The sequence below is a fragment of the Pongo pygmaeus genome, chromosome 4, assembly GCF_028885625.2.
Source record: "Pongo pygmaeus isolate AG05252 chromosome 4, NHGRI_mPonPyg2-v2.0_pri, whole genome shotgun sequence".
Classification (NCBI taxonomy): domain Eukaryota; kingdom Metazoa; phylum Chordata; class Mammalia; order Primates; family Hominidae; genus Pongo; species Pongo pygmaeus.
Genome location: NC_072377.2, coordinates 156,333,204 through 156,348,822, shown reverse-complemented (window position 1 = coordinate 156,348,822; position 15,619 = coordinate 156,333,204). Strand labels below are relative to the sequence as shown.

Sequence of the window (15,619 nt, the reverse complement as noted above, 5' to 3'; positions counted from 1 at the left end):
GGTAGAGGGAATAGCAATGCAAAAGCCTTTTGGCAGGAGAATGCTTAGCATGTTTAAGCAATGGGTTGGGTTCTACCTGGCTCCAGTGAAGTGAGTAAAGGGAACAGTAGGAGGAGGAGTTGGTCAGAGACCAACATTAGCAGGTCTGGGGGAAGGGGGGATTCAACAAAGGAGACTGAACATGAGTAACCGGTGATGCTGGAGGAAAATCCAGGGAGTATTGTATGCAGGAAGCCAAGTGAAGAACACATATCAAGAAGGAAGGAGTGATCTGCTGGGTGATCTGCTGCTGAGAGGCCAGTAAGATGGGAAGTGATTTGGCGACACAGAGAACATTGAATCCCCTGACACCAGTGGTTTCTGTGTAATGGGATGGGGCATACCTATGAAGGTCTTGTAGGACATTGTAAGGACTTTGGCTTTTATTCTGAGCAAAATGGAGGCATTAGAAGGTTCTGAGCAGATAATTGCAATGATCTATTTTAAAAGAGTCATCATGGCTTCTTTGTTGAGAATCAACTTTAGAGAAACAAAGATAGGAGCAGAGAGACCCAGTCAGGAGGCCACTGCAATAATTTGGATAAGAGAAGAGGGTGGTTTAGACCAGGGTGATGACAAAGGAATTGGAAAGAAGATAGATTCTACAAAGATTCTGAAGGCAAAGCCAACAGGATTTCCCAGTGAATTGAATGAAGGGTGGGAGAGAAGGCAAGTAGTGAGATTTTGGCCTGGGCAACTGGAAGAATGGAGTTTGTGCCAGCAGGCCTGGGGAAGGGTATGGGTGGATACAAGATTTGGGGAGGGGAGATCAGGGTGCAGTTTCGGATGTGTAAGTTTCAGATGCCCATTAGACCTCCAAGTGGATCTGGAAAGACAAGCCTAATGTTGCGAGGGGTCTATGCTGGAGATGGAGATCTGGGAGTCTTCAGCGCATACGTGGTACTGAAAGCCATGAGATGGGAGGAGATCGCCAAGCAATGTAGACTGAAGACACAGTAAGCCAAGGATTACTCCTTGAGACCCTCCAACATTAGCAGGTCTGGGGGAAGAGGGGATTCGACAAAGGAGACTGAACATGAGTAACCGGTGATGCTGGAGGAAAATCCAGGGAGTATTGTATGTAGGAAGCCAAGTGAAGAACACATATCAAGAAGGAAGGAGTGATCTGCTGGGTGATCTGCTGCTGAGAGGCCAGTAAGATGGGAAGTGATTTGGCAACACAGAGAACATCGAATCCCCTGACACCAGTGGTTTCCGTGTATGGTGGGTTGGGGTGAAATTTTGCTGAAAAGGGACAGGAAAGAAGGAAAATATCTCGCTGGAAAACTGAGGCGAAGACAACCTTTTTTTAAAAAATAAAGATGATCATCTGTAAAGAAGGTATATTTTTGAAAATAAAGATTAGAGCAATAACAGCATGTGAGAATGCTGTGGAATGATTCAGTGGTGAATGAACAAAGATGTAGCAAAGAGGAAGGAGAATCAGTAGAGCCTTGAGGAGGTGAGGAGGTAGAATCTAGTGCATAAATGGAGAGATTGGCTTTAGCTAAGGTGGATAGATGTGATGGTGAAAGTGCCTGCAGGTTCCCCCATCTGATGACTCCAGTAGGATGTGAGATGATCAGCTGAGAGTGGGAATGAGGAGGGAGGCATTAGGGATCTCAGGAGAGAGACATAGTGAAAACAGTCATCTGGAAGAATGGATGGACTCAGGAAGGGAGTGTGATTGCTGGGCAGCATTAAAGGCTCATTTGAGAGCCACAGTCATGAAATTAAAGAGAGCCTGGTGAGCAAAGCTGCACGTTTTTCTCCAGCCATGTTCTGCTCCATGTCTGTATAGAGCAGGTGGAGAGTTAGCTTTTTCCATAGTTGTGGGTTTACCAAGAGAGTTCTACGAAGTAAGAAAGAGATAGATCAAGAGCACGTGAAGAGAGTAGTTAGGATGATTGACTATGGAACTTAAACTGGATAAGGAGAGGAACGAGGACATTACAGAGGTGGGAGACAGTGAAAAGACGGTGGGATCAACAGATTTGTGGTCCCAGACAGATAAAAAGAAATGATTTCATTGCAATGTTTTACTTGAGTTGCATTCATTTTTGTTATCCCCCTTTCTTAAAGGCAAGTGTGTTGGTTTTCTATTTACCCTAATAATAGTAAATAAAGGTATAGGTAGTTAATAAGGTATTTAAGTAAATAAAGGTATAGGTAGTATTCAACCAGGGCAAAAATCTGAGAGGTGGTCTACAGATGGCCAATGTATAAGAAGCACTGGGATAGATCTTCAAATTTCAACAGAGAAAACTCTACCTAGCCCAAAGTGACCAGAAAAGTATTTGGTCACAGGCAGTCCTACCTCTTGGGAATGAAGTGAATTAAAATGTTTTAACCCAGTGGTTCTCAGACTTTTTGACTTCAGGACTTTTTACACTCTTGAAAATTATTGAGGATTCCAGGGAAGTTTTGGTTATGTGGGTTATAACTATCAACATTTTCAGTATTAGAAATTAAAACTGAGATATTTAAAAATATGTATTAATTTATTTAGAAATAATAAGAAACTCACATGTCAACATAAATACCTTAATTAATTAATTAATTTTTTTCTTCCAATTTTTAGTTTAGGTTTGGGGGTACATATGCAGGTTTGTTATATGGGTAACCGATGTGTCATGGGGGATTGGTGTACATATTACTTCATCACCCAAGGAATAAGCATAGTATCTGATAGGTAGTTTTTTGGTCCTTACCCTTCTCCCACCCTCTGCCCTCAAGTAGGCCCTGGTGTCTATTGTTCCCTTCTTTGTGTCCCTGTGTACTCAGCGTTTAGTTCCCACTTCTAAGTGAGAAAATGTGGTATTTGATTTCCTGTTCCTGTGTTAGTTTGCCTAGGATATTGGCCGCCAACTCCATCCATGTTGCTGCAAAGGACATAATCTCATTCTTTTTTATGGCTGTATAGTTGTCCAAGGTGTATCTGTACCATATTTTCTTTATCCAGCCCACTGTTGTTGAGCATCTAGGTTGATTCCATGTCTTTGCTATTGTGAAAAGTGCTGCAATCAACATATGAGTGTATGTCTTTATACATTTTTATGAAAAATAATTACTTTCCAAAAGAAAAAGGAAGAGTGGCATTGTTTTACATTTTTGCAAGCCTCTCTTTTGCCTGGCTTAATAGAAGATAGCTGGCTTCTCATATTTACTTCTGCATTCATCAGTTGTGACATGTGTCCGCAAAACTCTGTTGTATACTTGTGAGAAAAAAAAGGCAAATCAACTCTTAGGATTACTATAAAAATACTTTGCCCTTGTGGCTTCCCTGAAAAGGTCTTGGGGACCTGCTTTGAGAACTGCTAAGCTGTTGAATAAGGAAGTGGGAGTGGGAGAGAGGTTTTTCAAATCCCTGAAGGCCAATATTCACAAGTGTGGAACTCTGGACAGGCCTGTGAAGAAGCATCCAAAATAGAGGGTCTTGATCAGCAAAGCATCTCTGGGCCTCAGTTTCCTCATCTGTGAATGGAGATGTCACCCCCTACCCAGACCATCCCATGGGGTGTGGTGAGAGCAAAGGAGACCATCAACACAAAAGCACTTTGAGGGTTTTTATGCTCTGCAAATGCCATGTCTAAAACAGCCTTGAAAATCACCAAACACCCCCCTCCTACCCATAAAAATACAAACAACATTCTTTGAACTGGCAGCCTGTTAGCAGGTTTACAAGGACTCTTTGGCTTTGCTGATGGCTGTTTGGGTTTCCTTTGCAGCTGGCCAGTGGAGTGCCCCAGCTGGAATACCACTGTCTGGGTGGTTTCTATGGAAACCTTTCCTCCCAGCGCCATGTGAATGACCACGAGTGGCACTCCATCCTGGTGGAGGAGATGGACGCTTCCATTCGCCTGATGGTTGACAGCATGGGCAACACCTCCCTTGTGGTCCCGGAGAACTGCCGTGGTCTGAGGCCCGAAAGACACCTCTTGCTGGGCGGCCTCGTCCTGTTGCATTCTTCCTCGAATGTCTCCCAGGGCTTTGAAGGCTGCCTGGATGCTGTCGTGGTCAACGAAGAGGCTCTAGATCTGCTGGCCCCTGGCAAGACGGTGGCAGGCTTGCTGGAGACACAAGCCCTCACCCAGTGCTGCCTCCACAGTGACTACTGCAGCCAGAACCCATGCCTCAATGGTGGGAAGTGCTCATGGACCCATGGGGCAGGTGAGGGCCGGGGTGCCAGGCTGAACCCAGGGTTTATCCCAGAAGGCTCTTCAGGTGCGAAAGGCATGTCAGGGTGGAGATCGCAGAGCCTCCTGGTTCCAAATTTCTCTCTCTTCCCCTATCTTGTGAGTAACAGGTTGGAATCTGCAATATCTAGACTAGGGGAAGCCAGGAGTCTTCCTTCTCTCTCAACAAAAACTACCTTTCTACTTCTGGGGAGACGAGGGAGGATATGAATGGGGACCTCAGGGACAAAGGGTTGAATTAATCACATACCTTACTGTCATCATTGGTCTACGCACAGTCTCCTTCTCATTCCCCTTTAACTTATATTCCACTCCCTTCCCCTTCCCTAACACTAGAGGCGAACATTTACTGTTTTTGAATGAGTTCTTGCAAAATACACGTTGTTTTTCATATGCTTGAATTTCCAATTTATATAAGTGGTATATGTTGTTTACACTTTCGCTCAGCACCATATTTTTAAGATCCGTCAATGCTGCCATGAGCAATTCTCATTAATTGCTTCTAACTGTGGCTCAGTACTCCATGATGTACATGCACTCACATTTTCCCTCTCCACCCTCACACTCCAAACACCCATCTCCATCATCAATGCTGCAGGGAGCATTCTCCTATATGTCTCCTTGTGAAGCTGTGTGAGAGTTTCCTTCACACACACACACCCGACACCCAGGGGTGGAAGTCACAGGCTCACAGTATGCAAATAATTATTTTGACTAAATAGGGCTACATTGCTCTCAGCATGGCTGCAGCCATCTATCTATACAGCACACGCAACATGAGAGGTTCCTATGTACCCACATGCCTGTCAACACTTCGCATTACCCCATTTTCTGATTTTTGTCTGGCTAATCATGTCATTTCTACCTGCAAAATATCCAAGGAATCCATCGCTTCTCCCCTTCCCCACTGCTGTCCCTCTGTCCCAAGCCCACATCACCTCACCCTGGCACGAGCCTCCTCCCTGTTCTCCGGCTTCTATCCCTGCCTTCCACCTTCCAGCAGGAGCTGGGGTGATCTTTATCCAGCACAGACCTGTGCATGGCACTCTTCTGCTGAGAACTGCTCAGTGGCCGCCGTGCTGTTAGGATACAGTCCCAATCCCTGCAGGTGGCTCCTGCACCTCCCAGGCCATAGTTCAAACTCTCCCTGTCCCTCACCAGGCTGGCCCACCCTGGCGTGGTTTGAGTTCCTTGACCATGCCACACCCTTCCCTAGCCTTTGCACACACTCTTCTCTTCCACCTGAAGCACCTTTCTCTTTGCCCTCTAGCTTCTTGCCTAGCTAATTTCTACTCATCCTTCAGATCTCAAATGAAATAGCTCCCAGGTCCCTAGAGTAAGCTAGCCTCATCCCCCACCCCTCCCAGCATTTCCCTTCAATAAAACTAATTTTATTATAATTACTGAGATACTGATATTATAGCTAGCTGCCTATTTACTGGCTGTGTGACCTTGAGCAAATTCTGTCCATTCTCTGTGCCTCCTTTCCTCATCTGCCATCCCTTTGTACCTGTCCCCTGATGAGGATGGTGACAGTCACCAACCTCAGGGTCGTCGTGAGGATCAAATGAGCCAACACAGGAAGATCCTTGGAACAGTGACTAGCACTAAGTTAGTGTCTATGGTTGTTATCCTGTTTATTACTGTTCTTTAGGTGACTGTTGTCTCTGGTGGGCTGTAAGCTGTTTGAGGGCAGGGACCAAAGTGCTCTTGTTCAGCAGGGCACCAATGCCCAGCACGGTATTGGGCACAGAGGGGAGCAACCAAATAAATAAATGGTAACTGAATGGCTGCACGAACACACGAGTCTGCCAATGCCAGGTCTCCTTTAACTGCCAGGCCAGTGCGGTCTCTCACCTCCCTTCTTTTTCTCCCAGGCTATGTCTGCAAATGTCCCCCACAGTTCTCTGGGAAGCACTGTGAACAAGGAAGGGAGAACTGTACTTTTGCACCCTGCCTGGAAGGTGGAACCTGCATCCTCTCCCCCAAAGGAGCTTCCTGTAACTGCCCTCATCCTTACACAGGAGACAGGTAATCCCAGGAGAGACCACCCGCCATGGGCTCCTTACCTTGGGTTTTGCACTGTTAGAGAATGCGCTGTGTACTCTGACCTCTAGAAAGTCCAGTGGGAAGCCAGGGGAGAGTGCTGCAGGGACCTGGCTTCTAGGCCTTTTGCATGTGTTAGGGCAGTGGTCCCCAACCTTTTTGGCACCAGGGACAAGTTTCATGGAAGATACTTTTTCCACGGACCAGGCATGAGAAACGGGAGATGGTTTCAGGATGATTCAAGCACATGACATTTATTGCACACTTTATTTCTATTATTATTACATTGTAATATATAATGAAGTAATTATACAACTCACCATAATGTAGAATCAGTTGGGAGCCCTGAGCTTGTTTTCCTGCAACTAGACAGTCCCATCTGGAGGTGATGGGAGACAGTGACAGATCATCAGGCATTAGATATATGCTCCTTATAAGGAGCATGCAAGCTAGATCCCTCACATGTACAGTTCACAATAGGGTTTGTGCTCCAGTGAGAATCTAATGCCCCCAGTGATCTGACAGAAGGCAGAGCTCTGGTGGTAATGCTTGCTCACCCATTGCTCATTTCCTGCTGTGCAGCTTGGTTCCTAACAGGCCACCGACCAGTATGGGTCTGTGACCCAGGGGTTGGGGACCATTGTGTTAGGGTGTCTCTCTCTAACCACCTGCATTACAACACTTCTGGAGGAGGAAGCTGCTTATTAGAGATTTCCCCAGCCGTATTCTGAACCTACTGCCTCAGATTCACAAGCTGGGGCTTAGGAATCTGTACATTTCACCGGCTCCTCAGGTAGTTCTGGTCCTTGCTGCAGTCTAAAAATGGCTGAAGTGCTTATTCTCTCACTCTGGACCCGAACTTCCCAGTGACCTGGGGAAAATGGTTCCACTTGGGCAGGCGCTGCTGTGCCTGGAACCCCACTGCCAGCTGTCTGTGCCTCATACTGTGTGGGGCTGCGGCAGTTGCAAGGGAAACTGTCATTCCTAGAATCCTAGAAGGAAAGAGACTTTGACAATTATCTGGTTTTAGGGCTCCCAAACTTGGGAGTCTTTAAAGAATCATGAAAGAGACATGAAAAATATAGATTCCAAGATCCAGCCTAGACCAACTGAATCAGAATCTCCAAGAATGGGCCTAGCTTCTATTTTTAACAAGCTCCCAGTGGATCCCTTTGCTATTAGCCTGTGTATAAGAGCCAGTGATGTAGTTCACCCACTCATTTTACAGCTGCAGAAACTGAGGCCCAGGCAGGGAAAGGGCTTTCCCATGATTACTCTGGGTATGTTGATGACCCCAGTCCTTTTTTTTTTTTTGAGAAGGAGTTTCACTCTGTCACCCAGGCTGGAGTGCAATAGCACAATCTCGGCTCACTGCAACCTCTGATTCCTAGGTTCAAGCCATTCCCCTGCCTCAGCCTGCCAAGTAGCTGGGATTACAGGCACGCGCCATCACACCTGGCTAATTTTTGTATTTTTAGTAGATATGGGGTTTCACCATACTGGCCAGGCTGGTCTTGAATTCCTGACCTCAAGTGATCCAGCTGACTCGGCTGCCCAAAGTGCTGGGATTACAGGCATGAGCCACTGCGCCCGGTCGACCTCAGTCCTTTTTCTCAGCAACTGGTGTGTCCTGCCCTGCTTCCGGCCCTGCTTTGCAGTAGGGAATGCTATTCATTCATGAGATGTGTTGGGAGGACATTTCACAGCTGAAAGTGGTGTCTGCATTTTAAAAGAGGACCTTGGGGAAGACAACATTTAACCCAAAACATCAAACAACTGGTAGTGAAATTTCAGGCACTGAGAAATGTTTTGGACTCAAATGGGATGGGGCAAACTTTCCCAATAGCCCTCAAAAGTGGATAAAGCTGGCTACAGAAGTTTCCCTGGAGTTTCACACCATGGAATGCCAAGCTAGAGGTACCCTGAGAGATCGCATGCTTTCTCTGAGCAAGTTGCCCATCGTAAGGTGGCTGATCTGTGCAGGACCACGTTGGCTCCTGTGACCTCCTGGTGAAGCACAGCAGGGAACATGGGTGCCTGGCTGCTATAACTGCGCAATGCTGACTTGTATCTGGAACCCTGACATCATTGCTAGAGGGCAGCTGGTATGTCGATGTCTCTACTGCAGTGACATGGGAGGAAATTCGACCTTATGATAGAGAGTGTATCCAGTGCCTAGATCTCATTGCTGGAAAAATAATAGACATTCCCAGATCCTAATGGTCACAAATGAGGATGTGGCTGAGACCCATACTTTACTGGTGGAAGGTGGAAAGTTCTGATGTTGATATGCTTGATAGTTACTTTTTTGGGGGGTGAAAAAAACGGAAGACGGTAGGTTTTGGGGGGAGCAGTCTCTATCCCATAGATCTCTGTAAGAGGGGACATGGAAAGGGCAATTTCACGACTCGGCCCCCTGACTACTTCTCTGTCTCTGCAGGTGTGAAATGGAGGCAAGGGGTTGTTCAGAAGGACACTGCCTAGTCACTCCCGAGATCAAAAGGGGGGACTGGGGGCAGCAGGAGTTACTGATCATCACAGTGGCCATGGCGTTCATTATCATAAGCACTGTCGGGCTTCTCTTCTACTGCCGCCGTTGCAAGTCTCACAAGCCTGTGGCCATGGAGGACCCAGACCTCCTGGCCAGGAGTGTTGGTGTTGACACCCAAGCCATGCCTGCCATTGAGCTCAACCCATTGAGTGCCAGCTCCTGCAACAACCTCAACCAACCGGAACCCAGCAAGGCCTCAGTTCCAAATGAACTCGTCACATTTGGACCCAATTCTAAGCAACGGCCAGTGGTCTGCAGTGTGCCCCCCAGACTCCCACCAGCTGCGGTCCCTTCCCACTCTGACAATGAGCCTGTCATTAAGAGAACCTGGTCCAGCGAGGAGATGGGTCAGTATAGCCAGAGACGCTTAGCCTCTGGGATTGATGGAAGTGGGTAGTGGTCCTAAACGCTCCGTTATCTGAGGCACAGGCATTTTTAACTACCACGCATCCAACCCTTTGGGATGGGACATGATGAGATGTGTTCAAGGTTACAGGGCACAGATGCTGGAGCAGATACCAGGTTTCTGGGGCTCATTCTATTGCACTCTTTTAAATTCCAAGTCACTCCATGGGATTGAGGTTCATGACAGAAATGTGTAGACCCTGGATAGGGTTGGATAGAACCCTTGGAGTGAGAAGGGGGCTTCTGCACATTTGTGCTTTTCTGGGAAGGGAAAGGAGAAGTGGTCTAAGCTTCTGGTTGCCGTATGGAAGTACAGCAGCCTTGGGCCAGACCTGGCTGACCTAGAGGGGGAATATCACCTTCCTCTCGTCTTTGGCTCAAAAGGAGGTGCATTAGTAAAGCACTTCATGTTTTGGCATAATCATTAGCAGTTATGATAGGTATTTTCACTATGTGTCAAACAGGGAAACCGAGGCCCATCAAGATGCAGTGATTTGTTCTAACTAACCCAACTATTCAGTAGCAGAGGCAGGGCTAGGACCAAGGGCTCCTGGTCTCCTGATTTCTGAGCCACATCTCATTTCATCACTCTCCATGATAGACTCCACCACACCTGTGAGTCCAAACTGTGTGTGTGTTTCCTTCAGTTAAGGGGATGAAACTCACCAGTAGGACTTGGGATGGAGTTACTGTATCCAGCTGTGGGGGCGGGTTGCATGGAGACATCCAAATCCTTCCCCTGTTCACTGACCCTCAGATTAGTGGCAGGGATTTGCAAGATGGGCTGGCCTTGGGTCAAACCTCTAGCCTTGAGCTTGTCCCATTGGATTCTATATTATCAACCTAAGCCACCAGAGACAACCTGCACAGATGGGCCTATACCCACCCACTCCCATCTCCACCACACACTAGGTTATATATAGTTGCTATAGAGCCAGCTGAAACCTTCCCTGGGGAAAATGAGCTCACCCTATCTTGCTGTTCCCTTTCAGTGTACCCTGGCGGAGCTATGGTCTGGCCCCCTACTTACTCCAGGAACGAACGCTGGGAATACCCCCGCTCCGAAGTGACTCAGGGGCCTCTGCCGCCCTCGGTTCACCGCCACTCAACCCCAGTCGTGGTGCCAGAGCCCAATGGCCTCTACGGGGGCTTCCCCTTCCCCCTGGAGATGGAAAACAAGCGGGCACCTCTCCCACCCCGTTACAGCAACCAGAACCTGGAAGATCTGATGCCCTCTCGGCCCCCTAGTCCCCGGGAGCGCCTGGTTGCCCCCTGTCTCAATGAGTACACGGCCATCAGCTACTACCACTCGCAGTTCCGGCAGGGAGGGGGAGGGCCCTGCCTGGCAGACGGGGGCTACAAGGGGGTGAGTATGCGCCTCAGCCGAGCTGGGCCCTCTTATGCTGTCTGTGAGGCGGAGGGGACACCTCTTGCAGGCCAGGGCCAGCCCCGGGCACCCCCCAACTATGAGGGCTCTGACATGGTGGAGAGTGATTACGGCAGCTGTGAGGAGGTCATGTTCTAGCTTCCCATTCCCAGAGCAAGGCAGGTGGGAGGCCAAGGACTGGACTTGGCTTATTTCTTCCTGTCTCGTAGGGGGTGAGTTGAGTGTGGCTGGGAGAGTGGGAGGGAAGCCCCCACCCCCAGCCCAGGCTGCTGTCCCTTGAAATGTGCTCTTCCAATCCCCCAGTTAGTCCCTGAGGGTGGAGGGAAGCTGAGGATAGAGCTCCAGAAACAGCACTAGGGTCCCGGGAGAGGGGCATGCCTAGAGCAGTGACCCTGGAAGACCAGGAACAACTGACTCCCGGGGTGGGCGAGAGACAGGAGGTCTCCCTGATCTGCCGTCTCTCAGTCCCCGGGGCAGAGCCCGATTGACTGCTGGCTCAGCTTCGCCAAGATGCATTCTCATACCTGCCCACAGCTCCATTTTGGAGGCAGGCAGGTTGGTGCCTGACAGGCAACCACTACGTGGGCCATACAGAGGAGCTCTAGAAGGCTGCATGGCATCCTCCTAGGGGCTGACAAGTGAGCAGCAGGGGAGCAGGCACAGTCCCCTGTGCCCCTGTCTCAGTTGAGCACTCACTGTGTCTTTGTCAAGTGTCTGCTCCACGTCAGGCACTGTGCTTTGCACCGGGGAGAAAATGGTGATGGAGGGCAACAAGGACTCCAAGGAGCATCACCAAGCCTCGGGCCCCAGAGGTCCCGCTCCTCAGCCTACACGCAGAGGAACGGGCCCACCTCAGTCACACCACTGTCTGCCAGTCAGGGCCTGCCAGGAGTCTACGCAGCTCCGAACCTTCTTTGTTAAAGAATTCAGACCTCATGGAACTCTGGGTTCTTCATCCCAAGTTTCCCAGGCACTTTTGGCCAAAGGAAGGAAGGAACTAATTCTTCATTTTGAAAATTCTTAGGCACTTTTTGACCTTGCTGTCTGGATGAGTTTCCTCAATGGGATTTTTCTTCCCTAGACACAAGGAACTCTGAACTCCTATTAAAGGCAGGTTGGAAGCAGGGAGCTGGACCGCAGTGTCCAGGCTGGACACCTGCTGTTGCCTCCTCTCCATTGCAGACGCCTGCCCATCAAGTGTTACCTGCAGTGACTCAACCCTATGCATGGAGGGTCAATGTGGGCACATGTCTACACATGTGGGTGCCCATGGATAGTACGTGTGTACCCATGTGTAGAGTGTATGTAGCTAGGAGTGTTGGGGACCAGAAGCCTCTGTGGCCTTTGGTGACCTCACCACTCCCTCCCACCCAGTCCCTCCCTCTGGTCCACTGCCTTTTCATATGTGTTGTTTCTGGAGACAGAAGTCAAAAGGAAGAGCAATGGAGCCTTGCCCACAGGGCTGCTGCTTCACGCGAGAGGGGGCTGTGTGGCAAGAGCCAATTTGTGTGAGTGGTTTGCGGCTGCGTGTGTGACTGTGAGTGTGAGTGACAGATACATAGTTTCATTGGTCATTTTTTTTTTTTAACAATAAAGTATCTTTTTTACTGTTATTTTCTGTGTCATTTAGCCTGTTTGGGGTCAGGGGAACCATGCAAGGGTCCACAGGCCCTTCCAAGACTCATGGATTTTGGGAGCTGGAAGGGATCCTAGAGATTGTCAAGCAACAGAGATTCCCAACCTGGCAATATTACCTACCCCAGACACAAAACCAGAACTTCTGGGGGTGGGGCCCAAGAAACTATTTGGAAAAAACCCTCTGCCTCTGATACAACTGTCTGCAGTGGTTCAAGCCCTTTCATTTAGATGATGGGGCTCTGAGGCTCTGAGTGATGAGTCCACTAACCAGCAGGCTAGCTAAAGCCCAGGACAAGACCTGGGGCTTCCTGCCCTTGCCAGCACCCTTTGCACTGCATGGCATTAGTTACGGAGAAGGGACTTAACTATCACAAGTCTTGGGAAGCCAGCCCTCCTGGGACCCAGAGTCAGCCTGTGGCTGCTACTCCACAGCGCACCCTTAGTCGCCAGCTAAATGTGACTTCACCAGGCAACCATGACAACACCGAGACAGGAAAGCCCAGTCCCTGCCTTCAAGTTCCCAATCCAGCTGGGCAAAGAAGGCACACCCGTGGGAGACACCACGCAGGCGGTGGCTCTGAGGTTGGACAGGCTTGGTTCCAAGCCCAGCTCTGTCGCACACTAATTATGTGGCCTTGAGCAGATATGACTTGGCCTCTCATTTTTCAAAGATAATTTTTAGAACAGTTTTACGGCGCACAGCAAAATTGAATGGAAGGTACAGCGATATGCCTTCCCTCCCATGCATAGCCTCCCTCATTATTAACATTCCCCACCAGAATGGTATAGTTGTTGCAACTGACAACTCTCCATTGATGGGTCATTATCACCTACAGTCCACATTAGGGTTCACTCTTGGTGTTGCACATTCTGTAGGTTTGGACAAATGTATAATATGTATCCAGCATTACAGGCTCTTGCAGATAGTTTCACTGCCCTAAAAATCCTCTGTGCTCTGCCTGCTCTTCCCTCCTGCCCCCTAACCCCTGGCAACCACGAAACTTATTGCTGTCTCCGTAGTTTTCCAGCATGTCGTATAGTTGGAATCATATGATATGTAGCTTTTTCAAACTTGCTTCTTTTACTTAGTAATATGCATTTAAGATTCCTCCATATCTTTTCAGGGCTTGATAGTTCATTTCTTTTTAGTGCCAAATAATACTCCACTGTCTGGATGTACTACAGTTTATTTACCCATTCACCTTCTCAAGGACATCCTGGTTGCTTCCAAGTTTTGGCAACTATATAGCAGTTGAATACAACTGCTATAAACATCTGTGTGCAGGTGCAGGATTTATGTGGATATAGGTTTCCGACACCTCTGGGTAAATACTGGCAAAGAGTCTTCCAGAGTGGCTGAACCATTCCACGTCCCCACCAGCAGTGAATGAGAGCTCCTTTTGCTCCACATTCTCACCAGCATTTGGTGGTGTCTGTGTTCTGGATTTCGACCTTTCTAATGGGTGTGTGGTGCGGTATCTCACTGTTGTCTTAATTTCCCTGATGACATACGATGTGGAGCATCTTTTCATATGCTTTTTTTTTTTTTTTGACATCTATAGATCTGCTTTAGTGACATGGCTGTTAAGATGTTTGGCTCATTTTTAAATTGGTTTGTTTTCTCAATGTTGAGTATTAAGAGTTCTTTGTATATTTTAGAAAACGGTATTTTATCTGATATGCCTTTGAAAATATTTTCTCAGTCTGTGCCTTGTCTTCTTGACACTGTCTTTTACAAAGCATAGGTTTTTAATATATATATATATTTTTTTGACAGAGTCTCACTCTGTTGCCCAGGCTGAAGTGCAGTGGCACAATCTCGACTTACTGCAACCTCTGCCTCCTGGGTTCAAGTAATTCTCCTGCCTCAGCCTGCTGAGTAGCTGGGATTACAGGTGCCCACCACCACACCCAGCTAATTCTTGTATTTTTAGTAGAGACAGGGTTTCGCCACGTTGGCCAGGCTGGTCTTGAACTCCTGACCTCAGGTGATCCACCTGCCTCTGCCTCCCAAAGTGCTGGGATTACAGGCATGAGCCACCGCACCCACCCTACTGGTTTTTAATTTTAAGGAAGTCCGGTTTATTTCTTTTATACAGAATGCCTTCGGTGTTTTATTTAAAAAGTCATTGCTAAACCCAAGGTCTCTAGGTTTTCTCCTATGTTATCATCTAGTAGTTTTATAGTTTTGCATTTTACATTTAGGTCTATGGTCCACTTTAAGTTACTTTTTGTGAAGGATGTAAGATCTGTGTCTAGATTCATTTTGTTTGCATGTGGCTGTCCAGCTGTCCAGCACCATTTGCTGAAAAGGCTGTTTGCTCCATTGTGGTGCCTTTGCTCCTTTGTCAAAGTTCAGTTAGGCCTCTTATTCCTCAGTAAAATGAAGATAGTAAATAATATAGGAATAATAGCTATCTCATATTGTCATGAGAAATACATGTAAATGGAAAGCTTATTAAAGCATAAACAATAAATGGTGTCCAGTATGATAGAAAATAATACCAGGCCAGGTGTGTGGCTCACATCTGTAATCCCAGCACTTCGGGAGGCCAAGGTGGGCAGATCACCTGAGGTCAGGAGTTCAAAACCAGCCTGGCCAACATGGGGAAACCCCATCTCTACTAAAAATACACAAATGAGCCGGGTGTGGTGGTGGGCGGCTGTAGTCCCAGCTACTCAGGAGGCTGAGGCAGGAGAATCGCTTGGACCCAGGAGGCAGAGGCTGCAGTGAGTCAGGATTGTGCCACTGCACTCCAGCCTGGCCGACAGAACAAGACTCTGTCTCAAAAAACAAAAAAGGACAGATAGCATACAGATAGGATTGATTTGTCAGGACTGTGCAGGAGATCACAAATTGTCCAGTGTTGCCCAAATTTCTGTTGTTTCGCTTATCATTTTCACAATTTTTGCCCTGATAGAATACAACTGGTACTATTAATACTTAAAAAATATATTTCAATGTTACAAAATATTCTCTATTCATCTCTAAACAATAATATCTCCACGCTAAAGGATTTGAGCGTATTTCTTCCTGATACCATGAAAATATGTAACCATTCAGATTAAAAAATGTCAGGGGCCCCCTCTTCGTCTTTGGGAAACAATAACCTGGTCCTCCTCATTTCCGGATGTTCCGCACGCTAAGGCCCACAGAGAAAGGGTTTGTCTGAGGTCTCACAGCCGGAATTCCAGGGGCAAGATCCCAACGCATGTCCAACACCCAGTCTGGGGATGTCCACACAGCACCTCCCTGCCTCCCATTCGCGTGGATGGGGAACGCCTTCTTACCCAGCCCACCTCCATCCTCTCCCCACCAGGCCCCGCCTTCTCCTTTTCGTCCGCAGCCTGCGCCTT

At 47.9% G+C, this 15,619-nt stretch overlaps 2 protein-coding genes across 5 annotated transcripts in view; one reads left to right on the top strand and one right to left on the bottom strand.

Moving 5' to 3' along the window:
* The window catches only part of FAT2 (FAT atypical cadherin 2), an 89,778-nt gene extending 75,223 nt beyond the window's left edge, over positions 1-14,555 (top strand). Inside the window, exons 21-24 of one of the 2 annotated variants that reach the window (XM_054487475.2) lie at positions 3,768-4,209; positions 6,113-6,266; positions 8,722-9,179; positions 10,230-14,555. In XM_054487475.2, coding sequence (XP_054343450.1) covers positions 3,768-4,209; positions 6,113-6,266; positions 8,722-9,179; positions 10,230-10,762 — 1,587 coding nt within the window. In that variant the 3' untranslated portion in view covers positions 10,763-14,555. Of the gene's footprint in view, positions 1-3,767; positions 4,210-6,112; positions 6,267-8,721; positions 9,180-10,229 lie in introns of those variants that run through there. The other variant, XM_063665612.1, reaches the window with a different exon arrangement.
* The window catches only part of SLC36A1 (solute carrier family 36 member 1), a 221,512-nt gene that overhangs the window by 138,553 nt on the left and 67,340 nt on the right, over positions 1-15,619 (bottom strand). The window contains exon 10 of one of the 3 annotated variants that reach the window (XM_054487478.2): positions 6,514-7,273. The exons of the other annotated variants lie outside the window; for them this stretch is intronic. Coding sequence (XP_054343453.2) covers positions 7,272-7,273 — 2 coding nt within the window. The 3' untranslated portion in view covers positions 6,514-7,271. Of the gene's footprint in view, positions 1-6,513; positions 7,274-15,619 lie in introns of those variants that run through there. 3 annotated transcript variants of the gene reach the window in all.